Here is a 25,024-nt window from a genome sequence, read left to right as displayed (position 1 = left end):
CCATCTAGGTGGTCACAAAGCACTGAGCTGATCTCCCTGTGCTATGCGGCTGCTTCCCACTAGCTATCTATTTTATATCTGGTAGTGTATACAATGTCCATGCCACTCTCTCACTTCGTCCCAGCTTACCCTTCCCCATCCCCGTGTTCTCAAGTCCATTCTCTACGTCTGCATCTTTATTCCTGTCCTGCCCCTAGGTTCTTCAGAACCTTTTTTTTTTTTTTTTAGATTCCATATATATGTGTTAGCGTACAGTATTTCTCTGACTTACTTCACTCTGTATGACAGTCTCTAGGTCCATCCACCCCACTACAAATAACTCAATTTCATTTCCTTTTATCGCTGAGTAATATTCCATTATATATATGTGCCACATCTTCTTTATCCATTCATCTGTCGATGGACACTTAGGTTGCTTCCATGTCCTGGCTATTGTAAATAGAGCTGCAATGAACATTGTGGTATATGACTCTTTTTGAATTATGGTTTTCTCAGGGTATATGCCCAGTAGTGGGATTGCTGGGTCATATGGTAGTTCTATTTTTAGTGTTTTAAGGAACCTCCATACTGTTCTCCACAGTGGCTGTATCAATTTACATTCCCACCAACAGTGCAAGAGGTTTCCCTTTTCTCCACACCCTCTCCAGCATTTATTGTTTGTAGATTTTTTGATGATGGCCATTCTGACCGGTGTGAGGTGATACCTCATTGTAGTTTTGATTTGCATTTCTCTAATGATTAGTGATGTTGAGCATCCTTTCATGTGTTTGTTGGCAATCTGTATATCTTCTTTGGAGAAATGTCTATTTAGGTCTTCTGCCCATTTTTCGATTGGGTTGTTTGTTTTTTTGATATTGAGCTGCATGAGCTGCTTGTATATTTTGGGGATTAATCCTTTGTCCATTGATTCATTTGCAAATATTTTCTCCCATTCTGAGGGTTGTCTTTTCATCTTGTTTATGGTTTCCTTTGCTGTGCAAAAGCTTTTAAGTTTCATTAGGTCCCACTTGTTTATTTTTGTTTTTATTTCCATTTGTCTAGGAGGTGGGTCAAAAAGGATCCTGCTGTGATTTAGGTCATAGCGTGTTCTGCCTATGTTTTCCTCTAAGAGTTTTATAGTGTCTGGCCTTACATTTAGGTCTTTAATCCATTTTGAGTTTATTTTTATGTATGGTGTTAGGGAGTGTTCTAATTTCATTCTTTTACATGTAGCTGTCCAGTTTTCCCAGCACCACTTATTGAAGAGGCTGTCTTTTCTCCACTGTATATTCTTGCCTCCTTTGTCAAAGATAAGGTGACCATATGTGTGTGGGTTTATCTCTGGGCTTTCTATCCTGTTCCATTGATCTATATTTCTGTTTTTGTGCCAGTACCATACTGTCTGGATTACTGCAGCTTTATAGTATAATCTGAAGTCAGGGAGCCTTATTCCTCCAGCTCCGTTTTTCTTTCTCAAGATTGCTTTGGTTATTCGGGGTCTTTTGTGTTTCCATACAAATCGTGAAATCTTCTGTTCTAGTTCTGTGAAAAATGCCATTGGTAGTTTGATAGGGATTGCATTGAATCTGTAGATTGCTTTGGGTAGTATAGTCATTTTCACAATGTTGGTTCTTCCAATCCAAGAATGTGGTATATCTATATCTCTCCATTTGTTTTATCATCTTTAATTTCTTTCATCAGTGTCTTATAGTTTTCTGCATACAGGTCTTTTGTCTCCTTGGGTAGGTTTATTCCTAGATATTTTATTCTTTTTGTTGCAGTGGTAAATGGGAGTGTTTCCTTAATTTCTCTTTCAGATTTTTCATCATTAGTGTATAGGAATGCAAGAGATTTCTGTGCATTAATTTTGTATTCTGCTACTTTACCAAATTCATTGATTAGCTCTAGTAGTTTTCTGGTAGCCTTTTTAGGATTCTCTATGTATAGTATCATGTCATCTGCAAACTGTGACAGTTTTACTTCTTCTTTTCTGATTTGGATTCCTTTTATTTCTTTTTCTTCTCTGATTGCTGTGGCTAAAACTTCCAAAACTATGTTGAATAACAGTGGTGAGAGTGGGCAACCTTGTCTTGTTCCTGATCTTAGTGGAAATGGTTTCAGTTTTTCACCATTGAGAACGATGTTGGCTGTGGGTTGGTCATATATGGCCTTTATTATGTTGAGGTAGGTTCCCTCTATGCCTACTTTCTGGTGGGTTTTTATCATAAATTGGTGTTGAATTTTGTCGAAAGCTTTTTCTGCATCTATTGATATGATCATATGGTTTTTATCCTTCAGTCTGTAATATGGTGTATTACACTGATTGATTTGTGTATATTGAAGAATCCTTGCATTCCTGGGATAAATCCCACTTGATCATGGTGTATGATCCTTTTAATGTGCTGTTGGATTCTGTTTGCTAGTATTTTGTTGAGGATTTTTGCATCTATGTTTATCAGTGTTACTGGCCTGTAGTTTTCTCTTTTTGTGACTGTCTGGTTTTGGTATCAGGGTGATGGTGGCCTTGTAGAATGAGTTTGGGAGTGTTCCTCTGTCTGCTATATTTTGGAAGAGTTTGAGAAGGATAGGTGTTAGCTCTTCTCTAAATGTTTGATAGAATTCACCTGTGAAGCCATCTGGTCCTGGGCTTTTGTTTGTTGGGAGATTTTTTTTTTTTTTTTTTTTTTTTTTGTTGGGAGATTTTTAATCACAGTTTCAATTTCAGTGCTTGTGATTGGTCTGTTTATATTTTCTATTGCTTCTTGGTTCAGTCTCCGAAGGTTGTGCTTTTCTAAGAAATTGTCCATTTCTTCCAGGTTGTCCATTTTATTGGCATATAGTTGCTTGTAGTAATCTCTCATGATCCTTTGTATCTCTGCAGTGTCAGTTGTTACTTCTCCTTTTTCATTTCTAATTCTGTTGATTTGAGTCTTCTCCCTTTTTTTCTTGATGAGTCTGGCTAATGGTTTATCAATTTTGTTTATCTTCTCAAAGAACCAGCTTTTAGTTTTATTGATCTTTGCTATCGTTTCCTTCATTTCTTTTTCATTTATTTCTGATCTGATCTTTATGATTTCTTTCCTTCTGCTAACTTTGGGGTTTTTTTTGTTCTTCTCTCTCTAATTGCTTTAGGTGTAACGTTAGGTTGTTTATTTGAGATGTTTCTTGTTTCCTGAGGTAGGATTGTATTGCTATAAACTTCCCTGTTAGAACTGCTTTTTGTTCATCCGATAGGTTTTGGGTCATCGTGTTTTCATTGTTATTTGTTTCTAGGTATTTTTTGATTTCCTCTTTGATTTCTTCAGTAATCTCTTGGTTATTTAGTAGTTTAGCCTCTATGTGTTTGTATTTTTTACAGATTTTTTCCTGTAATTGATATCTAGTCTCATAGCATTGTGGTCAGAAAAGATACTTGATACGATTTCAATTTTCTTAAATTTACCAAGGCTTGATTTGTTACCCAAGATATGATCTATCCTGGAGAATGTTCCATGAGCACTTGAGAAGAAAGTGTATCCTGTTGTTTTTGGATGGAATGTCCTATAAATATCAATTAAGTCCATCCTGTTTAATGTATCATTTAAAGCTTGTGTTTCCTTATTTATTTTCATTTTGGATGATCTGATCTGTCCATTGGTGAAAGTGGAGTGTTAAAGTCCCCTACTATTATTGTGTTACTGTCAATCTTCCCTTTTATGGCTGTTAGCATTTGCCTTATGTATTGAGGTGCTCCTACGTTGGGTGCATAAATATTTACAATTGTTATATCTTCTTCTTGGATTGATTCCTTGATCATTATGTAGTGTCTTTCTTTGTCTCTTGTAATAGTCTTTATTTTAAAGTCTATTTTGTCTGATATGAGAATTGCTACTCCAGCTTTCTTTTGATTTCCATTTGCATGGACTATCTTTTCCCATCCCCTCACTTTCAGTCTGTATGTGTCCCTAGGTCTGAAGTGGGTCTCTTGTAGACAACATATATACAGGTCTTGTTTTTGTACCCATTTAGCCAGTCTATGTCTTTTGGTTGGAGCATTTAATCCATTTACATTTAAGGTAGTTATTGATATGTATGTTCCTATTACCATTTTCTTAATTGTTTTGGGTTTGTTATTGTAGGTCTTTTCCTTCTCTTGTGTTTCCTGCTTAGAGAAGTTCCTTTAGCATTTGTTGTAAAGCTGGTTTGGTGGTGCTGAATTCTCTTAGCTTTTGCTTGTCTGTAAAGGTTTTAATTTCTCCACTGAATCTGAATGAGATCCTTGCTGGGTAGAGTAATCTTGGTTGTAGGTTTTTCCCTTTCATCACTTTAAATATGTCCTGCCACTCAATTCTGGCTTGCAGAGTTTCTGCTGAAAGATCAACTGTTAACCTTATGGGGATTTCCTTGTATGTTACTTGTTGCTTTTCCCTTGCTGCTTTTAATATTTCTTCTTTGTATTTAATTTTTGATAGTTTGATTAATATGTGTCTTGGCGTGTTTCTCCTTGGATTTATCCTGTATGGGATTCTCTGTACTTCCTGGACTTGATTGACTACTTCCTTTCCCATATTAGGGAAGTTTTCAACTATAATCTCTTCAAATATTTTCTCAGTCCCTTTCTTTTTCTCTTCTTCTTCTGGGACGCCTATAATTCGAATGTTGGTGCGTTTAATGTTGTCCCAGAGGTCTCTGAGACTGTCCTCAATTCTTTTCATTCTTTTTTCTTTATTCTGCTCTGCAGCAGTTATTTCCACTATTTTATCTTCCAAGTCACTTATCTGTTCTTCTGCCTCCGTTATTCTGCTATTGATTCCTTCTAGAGAATTTTTAATTCCACTTATTGTGTTGTTCATCATTGTTTGCTCTTTAGTTCTTCTAGGTCCTTGTTAAACATTTCTTGTATTTTCCCCATTCTATTTCCAAGATTTGGGATCATCCTTACTATCATTACTCTGAAGTCTTTTTCAGGTAGACTGCCTATTTCCTCTTCGTTTGTTTGGTCTGGTGGGCTTTTACCTTGCTCCTTCATCTGCTGTGTATTTCTCTGTCTTCTCCTTTTGCTTAACTTGTATTTGGGGTCTCCTTTTCGCAGCCTGCAGGTTTGTAGTTCTCGTTGTTTTTGGTGTCTGCCCCCAGTGGGTAAGGTTGGTTCAGTGGGTTGTGTAGGCTTCCTGGTGGAGGGGACTGGTGCCTGTGTTCTGGTAGATGAGGCTGGATCTTGTCTTTCTGGTGGGCAGGACCGAGTCCAGTGGTGTGTTTTGGGGTGTCTGTGAACTTAGTATGATTTTAGGCAGCCTCTCTGCTGATGGGTGGGGTTGTGTTTCTGTCTTGCTAGTTGTTTGGCATAGGGTGTCCAGCACTGTAGCTTGCTGGTCATTGAGTGGAGCTGGGTCTTAGCGTTGAGATGGAGATCTCTGGGAGAGCTTTCGCCCTTTGATGTCACGTGGGGCCGGGAGGTGTCTGGTGGACCAATGTCCTGAACTCGGCTCTCCCACCTCAGAGACACAGGCCTGACACCCGGCCAGAGCACCAAGACCCTGTCAGCCACACGGTTTTGTTTTTCTTTAAGGATAATTTGCTTCATGGAGGAAGAAGTAGGTTCTTCTGAAGTAGGTTCTTCTTCAGAAGAAGGTTCTTCTGACTCTTTTCTGTCTCGCTTGTTTCTCTTTAGGGCCTGACAGATTTGGTGCAGCAAGTTAGAAGGGAGAGTAGAGAAGATTCCTAGAGAATGTCTTAGCTACGCCTTCTTGCGGCCACAGGAAGCTGCAGTTGGTCCCGCCGTCTCGGAGCAGATCCTCTATTCCCTTCCCGGGACGGGTATCCGAGGCAGGGCTTAGCAGAGGCGGGAGGTGGGGAAGCCAGCGTCTCTGAGGACGTCAAGGAGACATGAAGATGGCGAGGCGACCGCTCTGGTGTGTATTCTGCAGTCACAGCACGTGTCAAGGGCTCATCGCCACACGGGGCTGGTGGCTCCTCTATCGGGCGGCGCAGGTGTGAAGCATTCACTCCCGAAGGACAATGACACGACTGACCGGGTCCCCAAGACTCGTAGAGAACATAAACTTAAGACTCTGCTTTCCAGGCACCCTGAACCCTGGCCACAGGAGACTGGGCAGGATCAATACATGACTCGTGCCTAGCCAATTTTTCTCTTGCTTTTGTTTTTAATCGGCCAGAAGCAAAGAAGCAGCTGGGCCTTCCAAGGGATGAGGGAGGCTTGGGCCGGCTGGCAGCCGTGTTTCATACCACGTGCAGGCGACAGAGAGGCAGAGACAGGTGACACGAAGTCCTGGGACACCCCAGTCTGTGGTCCTGGCCTCTCTGTGCTCCAGTCTTGCACCTTTGGCCTGCACACAGTGACCCGGGAACCTCAGATCTGTTCCATATATTTCTTTTCTGCTCAAGCCAACGTTTTGTCATTTGCGGCAAGGAGAGTCCTGACTAATAGACTTGGGCCGCGTAACTGGCCAGCGTGACGCAGCCTGTCTGCATCAGAGCAGTCCGGGTACTTGCCTCCCTGTGCTGTGCTCAGAGACACAAGGAAGACTCACGGTAGCCCCTCACCCCACCCCGTCCCATCCAGGCTCCTGTTCCCCCACCTGCTCCCCCAGGGCTCCTTCAGCTCAGGCCAGCATCTGCAGTAGCGTATTTTGTCCTACTTTTGGTGCATTTGTTTTAGTTTTCCTATTTGGGGCCAGTGAAAACACATCTGTCCATCCCATATGTGTCCATCTCCTACAAAGCAGTCGTAGTAAGACGTTAACTGTGGCATCCAGGTGGTGGGACGCTGTGTTCACTGTGTAATTTAACTTCTCTGAACGCTCACAGATTTCCGTAGTAAATACTCACGGGGAAATCTGCTTGCTCTTCTGTCCATTGCTGTTGCCTCGTTCTCTTCTGTTCTCCGGGTTTGTTGTCTTCTTCCTCTGTCCACTGAGGCGGACAGCAGAGAGGGTCAGAGCCAGACAGGTACAGGGGGGTATGCTACTCTCTGCTACTCCCTCCCCCAAGCCCCGTCATCCTCTTTTACAGGATCCGGCCTGGGGATCCCAAGGACCAGGACGAGAGCTGAGAGTCTCCACAGGAGTATTTGCTTTTTCCCCGTGGAACAAGTTTCCACACACCGATCAAAGGCGGAGCGGCCACCGTTTCATTGTCTTCAGGAAACACACGAGCTTCAGACCTTTTTTGAAACACTGCTTCTAAAATATTTTAATGTATTCCAGAAGCTCTAAGGGTCTGTTCTGGGGGAAATGTATGTATTCGTTTAAAATCCATATTAGAGATGTCTCCCAAATGTGCTCTAGGTCAAAGATAATAAAAATTAAAATCATGGAAACAACAGTCAAGTCTGGGATAATAGAATAATAATCAAAATTATACGTAGGACACTTTATCCACATTTACTCCTTGTGGCAAATATGGTGCTCATCCCATCTCGGAGCTCAGGGCAGCTACATAGCTTGCCTGACGTTTCACAGCTAGAAAGGGGCAGAGCTGGGGGTCCCAGTGCGGCCCAGGGTCCCGACCCCCTCTCCGAGCGAGCTCCTCCTATTCCCACATCCATCACCCCCGGGAGAACAGGTGTGCTCGGGCATTCAAGCCACGCCGAGCGCTGCCAGGTAGCAGGTGCTCTCCTAAGCGTGAAGGGCACAGCTTGTGACAAACAAAAGAGCAGATGGTCCCGGCCCTCGTGGGGCTTCCAGTCTAGCCATGGGGAGACGAGAGTAACCACGCAGCTGGGTGTGAGGGTCCTAAAAGCTGAGGAGAAAAACAAGGCAGGGCGAGGAGGATGGGCCGAGGCCACACTTTACACAGACTGGTCAGGGGGCGCCTGACAAGGTGACCTTGAGCACAGACTTAGGGGAGGAGAAGCGGCAGAGTGCAGGGGTGGAGGGAGGGACGCCCCAGGCTGAGGGGCGGCTACCACACCTGGTTCGCACGAGGGACGGCGCCAGGGCACCTGGAGGCCGCGTGTCCGGAGCCCGGGCAGCCTGGGTGGCGGTAGGGGTTGGACTTTGCTCCCCTCTGAGTCGGTGGGGAGAGCCGGGAGCGTATTAAGCAGAGAAGTGACATGACTTGCGTAGAAAGGACCACTCAGCTTCCGCTGAGAACGGAGCACAGGCCTCAAGTCAAAAGCAGGAAGGTGGCAGCATGTCCCCGGTGGTCCCCAGGAGGCGGTGGGAGCTGGTGGGAGTTGACATCTATTTTTAAGGTAGATGGCATTTTGCCGACGGACCATGGGATGTGAGAAAAGGAGGGTCCAAGGATGATGCCACGGGCTCTGGCCTGAGCGACTAAGAGACGGAGTTGCTGTTTACCCAAATGGGAAGAGTCACCAGGGGCGGCAGGTTTGGGGGGGCAGGAGAGAGATGGAGAGGAGGAAGAACAGATTCAGTTTTGAATAGGTCACCTTCAAGGTGCCTTGTAGACATCCAAGAAGTGGTGTCACAAAGGCAGTTGGAGGAGTGCTGGCTGGAGATGCAAATTTGTGGGTCATCCACACACGGTGTTAAAATTCATGAGAGCAGAAGCTGTCACCTAGAACAAGTGTCCTCTCCAGGGACAGTGCTGTCCCTCAGGGAGTGTGTCGGAAATTTGTGGGGGCATCTTTAGTTGCCACTGCAATTGGAGGTGCTACTGACACCTAAGGGATGGGAGGATGGAGACCGTGAATGTGACAATCTTGCACAAAGAATTGCCCTGCATCCCACACGTCTCACGGATTCCACAGACAGTCAGCGGTGGAGCATCTTCTTATTGTTATCCGAGCCAACAGCATCCCTTTGTTTTACATGTAAAAACAGTGTATTTCTTGCACAACTTTAAGATACACTCAACTTTCTAAGAGTAACGAGGGGAGACTGCACTTGGGTTCAGAACTTGACCAAGAGCGCTCAGCATCCAAACCAACACATCACGCGCCCGCCCCCCCCCCCCCCCCCGCCTTCCTGGTATCTGAGACATCAGCACGACAACCCTGAATCCGTCTGCCCGGAGCTGCCACGTCCACAGGGCTCCAAGGAGCATGGGGGTCCTTCAGCGGAGTCACGCACAGGCAGACATGGGCAGAAATGCGGATTATTTACCTGTAAGCGATGTTCCTTTTGTTTGGCTTTTATAGTTAGGATACTACACTGACTTCTCCAAAGTGTGTGCGTAGATAGGTGACACGGTCTCTGAGTTTCATCTCAGGGTGAGGAAGGAGGCACCCCGGCCCACCTGACATTAGGAACCCCTGGGGGGTGAGAAGGAGCCAGCAGTGGAGCCCCCAGGGGCTGCCCGGGTCAGGGGAAAGGAACACGGAGAGGAGGGAGCCCAGCTGCAGGCGGGTGGGGAACTGACACCTGGATTATCAGGATCCTGGTGACGCTGAGCCCGTCTAGTGGGCGCTGGGGGCAAACTCTGGCTGGAGAGTCCACATGGTCCAGGGCAGGGGATCCCAGCCACCCTGTTAACCTGCACATTTCCCCTCTCCACCCCAGGGCACTCCGACTGCATCCCCTTTGCTCTGCGCCTTTAGGTCAAGCTATGCCGGGGCTCCTGGGGCCTTGCTCACTGTCACGGGGCACCCAGCGGCCCTGCCCTGCATGTCCCGTCCATACCTTGCTGAGTCGGGACTCAAATGCCAGCGAGGTGGACGACTTGGAGCTCTTCATGCCGGAAGAGGGGGCGGGGAGGGGTCGCGCGCGGTCCACCCCATGGCTTCCCGCTCTGGTGACTGGACTCCAGGGCTTGGCTGCACTCCTCATGTTTGTCCCAGTGGGTCCTTCTGTACAAGAGCAGAAAAGAACAAGCGTGTGTCCACACTTGAACCTGCTGAGAGATATTACAGAGATCCAACCCCACGCACCACGGGCACCACCGTGGTCATGGAGAACGAGCCTTCGGGATGGGGCTGCACATAGAGAGAGCATCTTACTACTGAGAAGGTACCTTTGCAGCAGGTTCCTTTCTCTGGCTTCACAGCAGCTTTCACCAAACTATTAACAACACATGTGCGGGCTTCCCTGGTGGCGCAGTGGTTAAGAATCTGCCTGCCAATGCAGGGGACACGGGTTCGAGAAGATCTCACATGCCACGGAGCAACTAAGCCTGTGCGCCACAACTACTGAGCCTGCGCTCTAGAGCCCACGAGTCACAACTACTGAGCCCGTGAGCCACAACTACTGAAGCCCACGCACTGAGAGCCCACATAAAACAGGTCAGCTTGAGTCAAGACATGTTATGTCCGTAAGCCTTGCCGTTTTAGGGCTGATAATTGAGCAACTTACGTAATTTCCAAATAGACATAAATGAATTACTTGAAAATCAGATTTCACAGAAGCACAGGTTTTTTCTTCTTTTGGACAAAAATGGTATCAAAAATTAATAGGGCACCCTCAATAAATCTGTTAAATAAATTTTAAAAAATTAATAGGGCAGATTTTAATTGGGCAGACCTGACATCATAGGGCAGAGTTACCCGCTCTAACTAAAATATTCTATGAAAGACAATTTATGCAAAGGAGCAGGATGCGGTTAGAGACCTGGGGGGTGGGGAAGTGTGAATCCCCGTCCAAAGGCAAGCAAGACAGCCTGAGTCCTTCCATCAAGGCTGAGGAGGTGGGCCGGCCATCTCTTAACCTCTCTGAGCCCATTTTGTTCTCAGTAGCACAAGGGGACCCTGACTCTGCTGTCCCCGTGGACTCTCATGACCAGAGATGTGAGACAGAAGACCAAAACCGCAGACACGAAACAAACTGAAAAAAAGCACTTTAAAAAACACCACTAGGAAGGAAATCCAAAAAAGAGGGGCTATATGTATATGTATAGCTGATTCACTTTGCTGTACAGCAGAAACTAACACAATACTGTCAAGCAACTATACTCCAATAAAAATTTTAAAAAACAAACAAACAAAAAAACACCACTAGGTGACAGCTAATGCCAGTGGCCGCACTCACAGGACCCGGGGCTAAATAACTGCCCCCCGGGATCGCAGCTGGTGCTCAGCGGCCCTGGGCCTCCTCTCCCCTCACCGCATCCCAGGACACCCTGTCCGTCCCTCTGAGAAAAAGAACAGGCTGCCCACCGCCCCCAGCCTGGCGCAGTGGGGACCTCCTCCCATCCAGGGACACCATTTCAACCCACAGCGTCCCAGCCAGGGCCATCCAGTTCCTGCTCCTACTTAAAGGGATTCGCTGGTGGCAGGGGTCCAAGACCCCACCTGGGGCTCATTCTACAGCACTGCTATCCTGGCAGCTGTGCCAATGTGGCTACAGGTGAAAATAGTATTTTTTTAAAGATTTATTTATTATTTATTTTTGGCTGCGTCGGGCCTTAGTTGCAGCATGCGGGATCTTTCGTTGCAGCACACGGGCTTCTCTCTGGTTGGGGTGCGGGGGTTTTCTCTCTCAAGTTGTGGCGCGCGGGCTCTGTAGTTTGCGGCGTTCGAGCTCAGTAGTTGTGGCACGCGGGCTTAGCTGCCCCGCAGCCTGGGGGATCTTAGTTCCCTGACCAGGGATCGAACCCGCGCCCCCTGCATTGCAAGGCAGATTCTTTACCACTGGACCACCAGGGAAGTCCTGTGAAAATAATATTTTTAAGACAGCGATTTGTTTTCTGAAGTGTTTTTGAGAAAAATTATCCACGATTTCAGTTATGTGATTAGTTCAATAGTCTCAGCTTGGTTCCAGGTATCATGATTTTTTAAAATTCTATAGTTAAAAAACCACTTCTCGTGTATTTTACGATGTTCAGCTGCAGCTATTTTTCTTTCTCGGCCCACAATTTTTAATTCTGGTTTCCACAGCAACAATGAAAGAATTCCTAGGTTAAGACCTATAGAGCAACTAATTTTATTAAATGAATATAAATATAAAATGAACGAACATAGCCTGAGTGATTCTTGGAGAGAATTACTGATGAATTTTATCCAGGACCGCAGGAACAACCAGTAACATGTCAGTTTGACTCACGGAGACGAGAAATAAAATACGTTTCATGAAGGCGCCCTTTTACGTGATGATTGCAACTACTTAGAGATGATTATTGCAGGGCTTACTTGATGAAAACATAGGTGATTCTGCAATGCATCTATGCTTTCCAAAATCTGCCCAGGTCACCCCTGAAATGAAATGGCTCTTGTTTATTCTCCAGAAGGAAGAAAGAATGTGAAGAGGAAAAGCAGAACAAAGATGATAGAAAATTTCCCCAATGTTGCCCTAAGTCCTTGGCAAAAAAAAAAAAAAAAGTAATAACAATAACAGAAATAAACAAAGGAAGGAAGGAAGAAAGGAAGGAGAGAAGGAGAAGGAAAGGAGAGGGGAGGGGAGGGGAGGGGAGAGGAGAGGAGGAAAAAGGTATCCCAGTCAAAATTCCAGATCTAAACTCTTAATTTCTGACAACCTTCTAGACAATCACCTGAAAAACATGCAGCCACTTTTTTTTTTTTTTTCATGCAGCCACTTTTCAAAGGCTGCCTGGTTACTTGCTCTGAGGCAGAATTCTCAGGTTTACTTCATTTGCATCATCACACCTTTCTTTATTCTCCTAGAACCTTGAACCCATCAAATTACTCCCAGACAAGTGTACACAGAGGGCCTTCCTCCCGCGGGCCCTCCTCACTGCCAGGCTCTTTTTCCTTGTCTCCCTTCATGTGTCTTTCCTGTTATTTCCCCAGACGGAGGCTTCTATTTTGTACTCGTGCACCAGCCAGGCTCTTCAAATTCCATCTTCTTCCAGAATTCAAAATACACAGAAATGAAATAAGTAATGTCCCCTCTTGAACCAGGAAGAGAGCCCTAATGGTAGGGAGAGTGCCAGGGGGTGGGATGCCGGGGCTGGGGTGGGGGGTAGTGGGCTCTGCCGGATCAAAGCAGCTTTCCAGGGATGGACGATGAAAGGATGATAGCAGAGGGTGGGGACACCGCTCCAGCCAGGCTGAAGGCCAGCTTTGCACCCTTCTCCCCACGCTCCACGTCCAGGACCTTGTTAAGCATCGCCCACCCCCATCCAGCAGGACTGGTGTCTTCCTAGTGTTCTCCAAATCTCCAAATCGGCCTGCTCTGGCCCTGCCCTCTGTCCACTCCCAAGAAGGCCTCCTGCTGGCAGCGGGCAGGTGCCCTCAGGCCCACCCCTAGTTTCTGCAGACTTTCACCCAATCCGCTTCCCACCGTCTCCTCTCCGACCCTCCTCTCGCCCCTCACCCCGGGCCTGGTGTCAAACCCTCCCTGTAATCCTAGGAGGTAAGGGTCACCTCCGTTCAGGGAGGTTAAGCAACTTGCCCAGACCACAGAGTTTATGATACAGCCAGGATTCAAACCCAGTTTTAATGGGCTCTTACACACCAGGGCTGGGTACGGCCTCCCTGGATAATCTTTCTCCCACGGGAAAGCACACGGGCTTTTGGATCCAGTGCTCCTGGTCAAAAAAATCCAGCTCCACTGTTCACCGCGTGAGCTCGGGCACGCTTGCGGAACACTATGATTCTCAACATCGTCGCCCGATAAATGGAGTTACCGGTGCCTGCACCGCAAAACTGAAGATGAAGGAGGACACGGCACCCAGAAGACACTCAGCAAACACCAGATGGCCCCCACAACTGTTCACCGTGTTCAGCTGAGGGCCGCTCTGCTTTATTAACTCAGCAACACCCAGTGGCGGATCGGTGGGATCAACGTGCACTGGCCGGGGCCACTTAAGGAAAGAGCTCTCTTTATACACAGAGCGGCCTGTTTTCATTTGGAAACGTCAAAGAGGGAAAGCGCGGAGGAAGGTGAACACCGCGAGCAGACACCTTACAGTCACTAGAACTGGCCCCCGCTGCTGAAAGATAAACGCGGGCGTGAATGCTGGGTGAACGATACTTTTCTTACGGAAAAGAAATAGACGGGTTCTGGCCAAGTACAAGATCATGAAAAAAAAAGTTTCTATTACTAATTCCCTGATTTCTAAAAATCCTCCTAACCATCTCAAAGATGGTTGCATCCACTGTTGAAAAACATCCACTTGTAAGTAGATCCACGCCGTTCAAACCCGTGTTATTCGAGGGTCCACAGTACAGTTAAATTTAGGAATTCACTCCCACAGGGGCCGGGAGAGGGTCTTCCCAGGGGTGTTTTCCTTAAATTGTTCATTTTATTTAATTATCAAGCTTCTTTCCTCGCCAGAATCGTGCAAGACTTCTCTTTAAACCATAACTCACTAATTGTATGGAGTTAAGTAGAAAAGATAGAAGAGAAAGAGGGAAGAGGGAACACAGTTAGGAATACGATGAGTGTCCGGGCACCGGGGAGGGTCAGAGCCCCTCCAACATGCTGCTGGGCTGCTTCATCACCGCCTTCAGAACCTGGGCTGGAGGGGTTGTCTCGACCCTCAGATTGGTTACCCTTTTAAGGCAAGAAAACGGAAAGGCGACTGGGAAACCATTCTGGACCATCACAAATAATAGGGAGTGTCCAGGGACTTCCCTTGCAGTCCAGTGGTTAGGACTCTGCGCTTCCACTGCAGGGGGCGAGGGTTCGATCTCTGGTCGGGGAACTAAGATCCTGCATGCCGCGCGGCTTGGCCAAAAATAAATTTTAAAAAAAATAAGGAGTGTCCGGGGGTGGGAGAGGGCATTGAGGTTTGCACTCCAAGTACAATAAGCCCCAGGAAGCCGAGAACTGAGGCATTCAAGTCTGAGAACGAACAAACTAAGAATGTTCACATAGCTCAACTACCAGGGGACTTGGCAGGAAATAGAAGGCAAGTGAACAGCATGCCGAAAATATCTAGCTAGAGCTTTCTAGAACACATGCCCAGTTTGCTCTTGACCTCTTCAGCAGGGTGGGTGGCTGATTCTGCCTCCAGGGGGACATTTGGCAATGTGTGCAGCTGCTTTGGGTTGCCACAACTTGGGGCAGGGGGAGGTGCTAGGGTAGAGCCAGGGATGCTTCTGGACATCCCAGTACCCAAAGGGCAGCCCCACAACAAAGAATGATCCGGGCTAAAATGTCAAGAGTCGAGGTCGAGAAACTCAGTTCCAGAGGAAGAGGGAAGCTCCTCGGGCGCTGATTCTTAGACAGGCACCTGGTTCGTTTATGCTAACACTGGAACGTTTACTCTGAAAATCTAGTTTGGGAGCAGCCGAGGGAATCCCAGACTTCGGCTGGAGGCCACAGGAAACTCTTCGAAGCTTATTATTTCCTGTTAGTCTCGACATGACCGTTAGCCTTAGATTCCTTCCCGGTAAATAAAGAAAAGAACAGGTTTCCACACAGCATCAGAAGGAAAATGGCAAACAAAAATTCACTGATCCTATCAGGAGAAGTCATTGAAAGAAAACAAGAACCAAGAAGGGATAAGACAAAAACTAAACAGAAAAGAACATCTGCACAGCACTAGCCATACCATCTCAAGCCAAAAACAAACTCTGGAAATGGAATAGGGACTTGGAGAAACTATGACACACTGCCACGAGGTGGAGACCATAACAAATAGAGCTTAATCTGGAATAAGAAACAGGAGGAGCTGGTCTCTAAATATGAAATGCAGACCCTAGAGAGAGGCTGTAATCTGGGAGCCATATTGAGACCAAACCCTGAGAATCGCTGCCCCAGGACATCCTTCTGTCTCCAAAGCTGAACCAAGAAGCCGGCATCCCACAGAGCTGGTGGCCACTAATCAGTAGTTATTTCCTTACCTATAACATGGTTTCACATCAAAGAATTAAAAGAATGAGCCAAGGCAGTAGAAAGGAGACGGAAATAAAATACTTCCAAGAGCTCTTTCTATAGGAATAGTTTGAAAAGGTCTGTTGAAAGAGTAACTAAGAATATAAACTATAGTCTAGTGCCAAGACCATTCAATAGCAAAAGACAGTCTTTTCAGCAAATGGTGCTGAGAAAACTGGATATCCACACCAAAAGAATGAAGTTGAACCCTTACCTTACACCATACACAAAAATGAACTCAAAATGGATGAAAGACCTAAATATAAGAGCCCAAACTGTCAAACTCTTAGAGGAAAACACAGGGGAAAAGTTTTATGACATTGGATTTGGCAATGATTAAATATGACACCAAAAGCACAGGCAACAAGAAAAACTAGACAGATTGGAATATGTCAAAATTAAACACTTTTGTGCATCAAAGAACACAATCAACAGAGTAAAATGGCAACTCACAGAACGGAAGAAAATATTGGCAAATGGGTTTGCTGTGGACTGAATTGTGTCTCCTGTCCCACCACATTTACATGTTGAAGCCCTAATTCTCAGTGTGACTGCATTTGGAGATAGGGCTTTTAGGAGGTAAAGTAAGGTTAAATGAAGTGATAAGGGCGGGTCCTAATCCAATAGGATTGGTGGCTTTATTAGAAGAGGGGGAGAGAGAGATCTTTCTCTTGTGCACACACACTGATGAAAAGCCATGGGAGGACATAGTGAGAAGGCGGCCGTCTGCAAGCCAGGAAGGGAGCCCTCACCAAGCACCAAATCAGCCATACATACCTTGCTCTTGGACTTCCCAGCCTCCAGAACTGTAAGAAATCAATTTCTGTTGTTTAAATCACTCAGTCTATGGTATTTTGTTATGACAGCCCAGGCAGACTAAGACAGGGCTAATATCCAGAATATATCAAGAACTCCTGCAACTCAACAACAAAAACAAACCTGATTTAAAGATGGACAAAGGGCTTGAATAGACATTTCTCCAAAGAAGATATATGCATGGCCAATAAGTACATGAAAAGATGCTCAACATCACTAATCATTAGGGAAATGCAAGTCAAAACCACAATGAGATACCACTTCATACCCATTAGGATGGGTACTACCAAACCAAACCAAACCAGAAAATAACAAATGTTGGCGAGGATGTGGAGAAATTTGGAACTCTTGTGAACTGTTGCTGGGAATGTACCATGGTGCAGCTGCTATGGAGAACAGTATGGCAGTTCCTCAAAAAATAAAAAATAGATTTTACCGTATGATCCAGCGATTCCACTTCTGGGCACATTCCCAAAAGAACTGAAAGCAGGGTCTCAAAGAGATATTTGCACACCCATGTTCATAGCAGCATTATTCACAACAGCCAAAAAAGGTGGAAGCAACCCAAGTGTCCACTGATGCATGAGTGGATACACAAAATGTGGTCTATACATCCAGTGGAATATTACTCAGTCCTAAAAAGGAAGGAAATTCTGATACATTCTACAGCATGGATGAATCTTGAGGACATTATGCTCAGTGAAGTAAGCCAGGCAGAAAAAGACAAACACACTTGTATGATTACACTTATATGAAGTACTTAGAGGAGTCAGATTTACAGGAACAGAAAGTAAAATGGTGGGGGCCAGGGGCTGGGGGAGGGAGGAATAGGAGTTATTGTTTAATGGGGACAGAGTTTCAGTTTTGTAAGATAAAAACAGTTCTGGGGACGGATGGTGGTGATGGTTGCACAGCAGTGTGAATGTACTTAATGCCACGGAACTAAACACTTAAAAATGGTTAAGACAGTAAATTTTATATTATGTGTATTTTACCACAATTTTTAAAAATGTGATAAGAAAGACGAAACAAAACAAAAGCCATAGGGTAGGAGAGAACCGCAGACTTTCATCTCCATTTCGGCAAAACCATCTCGAGTCATAATGTTTGCTCGGTCACATGATGCCCCTGCCACTGTCTGGGACATCAGCTGGGAAACCGGGGAGAGCTCCCAAAGGACCCGTTTACAAGGGGTTGGGCCGGCCTAGAGGAGCAACACGGGCTTAGGACATTATCACTCCCAGCCTGCGGGGTCCGGGAGGAAGCAGCTGGGATCCGGAGAGAGCCGGACCACGAGCAGAAGCTGCGGCCTCGACAGAGACATGCAACCAACCCAACCAACTCAGTGGCACTGGGGGCGGGGGCGGGGGCGGGGGGAGGAGCTGGGGGGAGAACGGCCTCAAGGGCGTTCTCCCCTCCCCGACCCTCCGGGGCTACCCACTGGCTCACGGAGAAGGCGGCGGTGGGGTGGCGGGCCGGGGCGGCCACCACTGATGTGGCATCCACAAGGTGGTGGCAACGTGGAGGGACAAACGAAGGCCTGGCCATCTCCCACCCGCCTTCCAAAGTGAGCTCAGGGGTCTCCCTCCGGACGCCTCCCCCAGCCCAGGGGGCCTCCCCGCGGCTCCTACCCTCGTCTGTCCACCGACTCGCCACGCAGCTGGCCTGTCGCCTTCCCGGGGTCCGCCTGCCCGAGCACAGCGCAGAGACGGTGCTGACTCAGCAGCTTCTCCCGACTTCCCGTTTCTGTGATCCTTGAGGCCTCCCTCCCGACCTCCCAGACTCAGAGCACCGTGGCCTCCCCCCGGCCCGGGGCCGCTTCTCACACCCACGGCTGCCGGGGGAGCTCAGGCTCCCGCACCAACCCCGCGAGGCCTCCTTCTCCTCCGGATGGACTGAGCACAGCTCCGGCTTCTCTCTCCCGGAGTCACCCCTTCCCCGCAGTCCTCCTGCCCGACTCCAGCGCTCAGCTGGGGCCGCCGCTCCCGCCCAGACCCGTGGTTGGTGCACATCTTCAGGCTGGTGCTCCTCACACCGTCTCCGTGCCAGGCTCGGGGCCGGAGGCAGAGATGTCACCAGGCTTCACCGTCAGCGACCCGGGAGGCCCCAGGAATTTGCTCACTTCCCAAGCCGGGGCCTGTGCTCAACCTTGTTCCAGATCAAGGGACTGCCCAGCTGAGCTCTGCCCTGCAGTGCAGCCAGACCCAGACCTCTCCACCGTTCTTGTCTGGGGGCAATCACGGCCCCAGGGCCCTCCTCAGAGACCTCCCCCAGGAATGTTCCAGCCCCTCCTGCGAGGCTCTGCCGACAAGACTTTCTGATACTCACCCGCCCAAGACTCCCCCCCATTTCCCTGCCCCCTCCCCGTCCCGTCCCCCTCCTGATGCCGCAGCATCCCCGGGTCCCCAGCTCTGCTCTTGCCCATCTTGCCCACAACAGTTAATGCCACTCAGCAGCCGGAGGGCTCTTTAAAAACACAAATCATAAAAACGGCTAACATGGTACATTTTATGGTATGTGTGTGTTTTTAACCACGATTTAAATTTTAAAAATTACTTTTAAAAAAAAAACCCCCACACAAGTCAGATTATGTCCCTCCCTACGGAGAAACTTGCTGTGGCTTCTCACTATATTTAGAGTGCAAATCCAAGACCTCTGTCACAACCCCAAAGTCCTAGGCCATCGTGGGGCTGCCCGTCTGCATCCTGAGACCTTCCCCTGTGTGCTGTGGGAGCTACTCCAGCCCCTCGGACCTGCCCAGCTGGTTCCCAAGGAGGACTGTTGAACTGGAAGCCCCCCCTCCAGCTCTTCACATGGCGGGGTGGGGGGGGAGGGGGGTCCTTCCTCCAAAAGGCCTTTCCCTTCCAGTCTCTGGAGGAGCTCACCGCACAGCCCCCCGGTCATTTCTTCAGAGCTTCTTTCACCAAAGCCAGACTCTGGCTGCTACTGATCATCCATCACAGGTCATCAGCCTCCGCCCACCCCCTGCAGCTCCCGGGGCACCTTACCTTCCGGTTCATCACCGTGTTCCCGGATGCACCGAGCAGGTGCTTAACCAACATTAGCTAATGAATGTTTAGATCCTGCCTGTCATTGAAGAAATGTGTGCAAGTGTCTCCCTGCCCTTCCCTCACTAGCCAGGCACCCAGATTCACAAAGTATTTGCTGAATTAATCAGAGAACACAAAACTGAGCCATAAAGCAATGACAGTTCTTCTCCTGTAAGACATAAATGCCTCTAAACAATTACCAAATAAGCAGTCCCCAGATTGCTTTCAGGATGAGAACCCCATGGATATTGATACAGAGCCTTCCAGCATTATTACCTTGAAAACAGGGTTCATGTTGATGTATAAGCATTAGCCTTATGAAATTCATTTCATTAACTTATAACATGCTGGAGAAATAGTTCCCGAAGTTATTCAACACCAAATCTCTAAAATCATCTACTGATTCATCTCCATTCGTGACTTTATTCCTGAAGGACGGCGTTTTCAATTTGTGCTAGACAACCCAGTTTCACCGTAACCGTCAATAATTGTTTACAATTTTATGCTCTAAGATTTCAGACACCTTAACCAAAACATCACAGTACATGCATTTATGTTCGATGCTCTGTTAAGTGGTAGCCAATGGCAACCACAGGTTTAGGGACCCAATAATTTAAAGTGTCAAGTCTAAGTACCTTTTATGCAGCCTTTTCTGTTTCTTTGTTCCTACCAGGGGCCCCTCAGCCAGGTGGGACAAGGGGCAAAGCCCTATGATGTCAGTGGCACAGCTTCCAAGGAAACGGGCGGCCACTTCTGAGTCATTCTGTTCTATTTCCTCTAGAAAACAATGCAAACACTGCAGGGCATGCCGCCCCCGACCCCAGCACCCCCAGCAAAACCCTATGCCCTCCACCCACTCACTTCAATGCACTTGCCCTACAGAGATGGGGGGCACGCAAGTCCCTGCCCCCAGCGCTACAGGGCACAGATGCAAACCGGGGTCCTCCGTCCACGGGCGGAGAGGTGGGGCCCCACCCCACATCCACCGCCCCCCTGGGCTCACTATACGTTAGCCACATGGGCCTCTGGCCAAAGGGAAATAGAGGCCAGGAAGAAGGCAGCCCCGGCTCTGCGGACTCAGGAGGCGCAGCTCCCACGCCACACTCTCCACCCTGTACACGGGGCTCACGAGAAACCGCGGAGGTTCACCTCCCAAGGCCCCTTGCTGAGAAAGTGGCTCAACATTCCCGAGCTGCGGTGGGAGATCCCAGCACACACACCCGCACTCTGACTCAGGGCAAGAGCGCGGGCGTGAAGCCTTCTGCACCATCACAGGCTCTGCCGTGTGATGCCCCGAGTCACAAGCCAGGCCTCCTCCGTGGCCGTCTCCCCTCCGATACTCTAATCATCACGACTTAAGTTTCCCTTCCCCCGAAGACGTGCTCCTCCCCACCGGGTCCTCACCACTCGTCTGCAGATGGCAGAGGCGGGGGCCCTCAGGACAAAAGGGGGGGCTCAGCTGACAGACCCCGAGCTGTCTGGCCAGTTTCTAACCTTGTGTGTGTATGTCTGTGTGTATGTGTATCTGTGTGTGCATTGTCTGTGTGTCTGTGCCTCTGTGTGTGTGTGTGTGTATCTGTGTGTCTGTCTGTGTGTGGGTGTGGCAGTAGGAACAACCGATTTGTTTTAGGGTTTTTTCTATTGGAGTATAGCTGATGTACAGTGTTGTGTTAGTTTCAGGTGTACAGCAAAGTGAGTCAGTTATATATACATATATATATTCTTTTTCAGATTCTTTTCCCTTATAGGTTATTACAAGATATTGAATATAGTTCCCTGTGCTATACAGTAGGACCTTTTTGGTTATCTATTTTATATATAGTAGAGTATATATGTTAATCCCAAGCTCCTAAATTAGGAGTTTGGGAACAAGCAATTGAATAACCAAAGTAAATCTTGAGCTCGACAAAAGAAAGAACTTGTACAGGGAAGAAACTAAGATGGACTCTGGTTGCCTTCTTGCTTCTTGCTCAGAAAGGGGGGACTTCTCCTCTGATCGGTACCTTCAGAGGCCTGCGGTCCCTGACAGACTCACAAAGGACCCCGTCGGCGGCTGTGGGTTTTTTGTAACGATGACATTATTCTGAAAAGGCAGCCCCGAGTCATGGGAGCTTGAAGGGTTCAGAGCGGCAGGGTCTCAGCCGGAGATCAGCCACGCTGCGTGCTGTGGCCCAGGCGTGTCGGGAGGGCAGCCAGGGTGGCCCCTGGCAGCCCGTCCATCTGTCTGCCTGTCTGTCTGTCCAAGGCACTGAAGAACCTCCCGGGAGAACTCTCATCCTGGGGGCCCAGGGAGGGAGGCAGGGACTGGGCCAGGAAGATGAAGGGCCCTTTCATCGTGTCTTTGGGGGCGTATGGAAGCCTTGGCTCTTGGCGGTGGTGGAGGAGCGGCAGCGGGTGGGCCAGGCTCCCAGCTGTGGACCCAGGAGCTGGGTCTGCAGGACCTCGAGTGCAGGGACAGGACAGCAGGGCAGGGGAGGGACAAAGGGAGGGACCGCACAGCTGCCAACCCTGTTAGCGGTCTGTGTTGGCTCCTGGACCACAGGAGGAAACGAGGGGGAAACAGAACTTTCCTGGAGCTTCTACAGGCACAGAGCATGCAGGGGCCTGACTCAGGCCCGCACGGTGGCACTGGCCACCCCAGGCGTGGCAGACACCCCCTCTGGGTAAGGGGCAGAGTCCATCCCTCCACCAGGGCTGTAGGACTCCGCCATTGCTCTGGATTTCCTTATTGTTACCGGCTTAAGTTAAATCACTGGACGTGCTGATTTCTTTTTTGTTTTCACATTCCTGAAATATTCTTTTCTAAGCCACAGGCTTCAGCTATTTTCCTGTAGTGCCAGCTGGCTCATGAAAGCAACTGCTGTCCTTTGCAGGGTTAATATATTCAGGGCCTGGAGCATGCCCTATCTTTCCCCAGCACACCACGCTTTGAGGATTGTGTTTTAAATATATACAATAGCCGCAAATATGAGGGATCACGTACAGGCTGCTCCTGGGACGACCTTGTCATCATGGGTGCCTCGCAGGGGTCTCGGGAGCAAATCTACAAGGAACAGCAGGACAGCAGCGGTTCTGTGGTCCACCCCCAGGGTAGAAGCCTGAGACAATGATGCAACAGCACTGTGGCCGTCCCCTAAAGATGGGCTCTTTGTGATACGGACGCGTCTGACTGGCTTTCAGTGAAGAAAGATAGTCCCCTGTCCCTCAGGGGGCCCGGCATGAGCCACATCACCAGGCTGCCCCCACCTTCTCTTTGTTCCGGGATGAGGACCGCTGCGCGCTCTGCCCACGCCTGCCAGGCACCCTGCACTCAGATCCCAGTGCCACAAAGGATGGGCAGCTATTCTGTCACCAGCCTCCAGGCCTCCCCACGGCCACTCCACACCCAGGACAATGGCTCCCCACCCCCATTCCTACTTTCAACCTAACCCCTACTGTCCTGTCCTGCTTCCCCACCACAAGGAGGGTCCACAGCACCCCAACCAGACTGACACCCTGCTGACTCATCTCCCACCCCGGCTTCTCGGCCCAGAGGATCCTGGAGCAAAGGACCATCTCATTCCTCTGTGGTTCCACAGCTCTCCGCCCACTGTCTGGGCCGTAATCAATGTTGGGTAAAGACAGGTTGAAAACCTCAATAAAACTAGAAAGCTGCTAGAAGAAGACAGGAGAAAATCTTTGTGACCTTCAGTCAGGCAACGATTTCTTAGAATCAATACCAAAAGCATGATCCATAAATAAAATTTTTTTAAAAACTGATAAATAGGACTTCATCAAAATTTAAAACTTCTGCTCTTCAGAAGACATGGTCAAGAAAATGAAAAGCCAACTGGAAGGGAAGCATCCGCAAAACACAAAACTGATAAAGGACCTGATTCCTGAATTTATGAGGAAACTCAGCAAAACTCACAAAACTCAACAATGACAAAACACACAACTCAATAAAAAATGGTCCAAGATTTAAACACTTCACCAAAGAAGATAATTGGATGGCAAATAAACACATGAGAAGATGCTCAATGTCATGAGTCATTAAGTAAATGCAAATTGAAACCACAGGGAGATATTACTACACGTCTAATTAGAATGGCTTGAAGTTTAAAAAAATAAAAACAAGTGCAGGCAAGGATATGGAGCAACTGGAACTCCCATTCATTGCTGATGGAAATGCAAACTGGTGCAGCTGCTTTGCAAATCAGTGTAGCCATTTCTTACTGCTAAAAAAAAGCAAAATTTAACTGAGTAAATTTTAAAGATCTTATTGGCTTTACTCAATGATTCATAAATAGAGCAGCACCCGATCTAGCACATAAAAAGGAACTCCGAGGAACCGTACAAAGCGAAAGACTTTTACAGGCAGAAGAAGCAAGAACAGGAAGTTATACTCGGCAAAACAGCAGGTTGGTTACTGCAAAGTCACTTCCCTTTAGGGGATGCCTGGGTCCACCCGGCAGATGACCTCTCTGGTGCTGATCAGGGGATTCCTGATTCCCTGGTTTAAGATCCTATTTCTGCGAGAGGCTGAAACTGTAATTAAGTGAAGTTTGGTGACGTGGGGCTCAGCATCAGCGACTCCATTTGGGGCCTCTTGTTTTTTTTTGTTACAAGTTTTTTTTTTTTTTTAATTAATAGCTACTTTATTTATTTATTTATTTATTTTGGCTGTGTTGGGTCTTCGTTTCTGTGCGAGAGCTTCGTCTAGTTGCGGCAAGTGGGGGCCACTCTTCATCGCGGTGCGCGGGCCTTTCACTATCGCGGCCCCTCCTGTTGCGGGGCACAGGCTCCAGACGTGCAGGCTCAGTAGTTGTGGCTCACGGGCCCAGTTGCTCCGCGGCATGTGGGATCCTCCCAGACCAGGGCTCGAACCCGTGTCCCCTGCATTAGCAGGCAGATTCTCAACTACTGTGCCACCAGGGAAGCCCCGGGCCTCTTGTTTTTAACGTTACAAAATTAAACATGCGCTTATCATACAATCTAGTAATCCCACTCCTCAGTATTTATCCAAGAGAAATGAAAACTGTGTCTGAGTGGGAAGCTTGATTCACAGGCTTGGGTTCTGATGAAATAAAATTCATATTTTAAGGCAAGACAAGAAAAATTTAAACATAAACTTTTTTCTCTGCTTATGGTCTCCTCCCCCCCCCTCCAGTGTGCACTGTGCATCTGCATTAACCACACTTCCCCAATGGCAGAGATAACTACTCAACCGTAAAGATCAATTTTTCTCCTTCTGCAACAAGGACCTACTGTATAGCACAGGGAACTATACTCAATATTCTGTAATAACCTATAAGGGAAAAGAATCCGAAAAAGAATATATATACATGTATATATATAACTGAATCACTTTGCTGTACACCTGAAACTAACACAACATTGTAAATCAACTACACTTCAGTAAAAAAATAAAATTAAAAAACAAAAAACAAAAATTTTCTCCCTCTGGTACCAGCCATGTAACTCATTAGAAGACAATATTCCTTTCTCAGTCCTGTAAGGGGC

The 25,024-nt window shown here is 47.7% G+C and overlaps 1 protein-coding gene across 7 annotated transcripts in view; it reads right to left on the bottom strand.

The window, feature by feature from the left end:
• The window catches only part of SPECC1 (sperm antigen with calponin homology and coiled-coil domains 1), a 245,017-nt gene that overhangs the window by 167,605 nt on the left and 52,388 nt on the right, over positions 1–25,024 (bottom strand). For all 7 annotated transcript variants that reach the window (XM_061176653.1, XM_061176657.1, XM_061176655.1 and 4 more), the window contains exon 2: positions 9,564–9,730. In XM_061176653.1, the coding sequence (XP_061032636.1) occupies positions 9,564–9,710 (147 nt within the window). In that variant the 5' untranslated portion in view covers positions 9,711–9,730. The remainder of the gene's footprint in view (positions 1–9,563; positions 9,731–25,024) is intronic.

Source organism: Eubalaena glacialis, chromosome 19 (assembly GCF_028564815.1).
Source record: "Eubalaena glacialis isolate mEubGla1 chromosome 19, mEubGla1.1.hap2.+ XY, whole genome shotgun sequence".
Taxonomy (NCBI): Eukaryota; Metazoa; Chordata; class Mammalia; order Artiodactyla; family Balaenidae; genus Eubalaena; species Eubalaena glacialis.
This window is presented reverse-complemented; position numbering and strand designations above follow the sequence as displayed.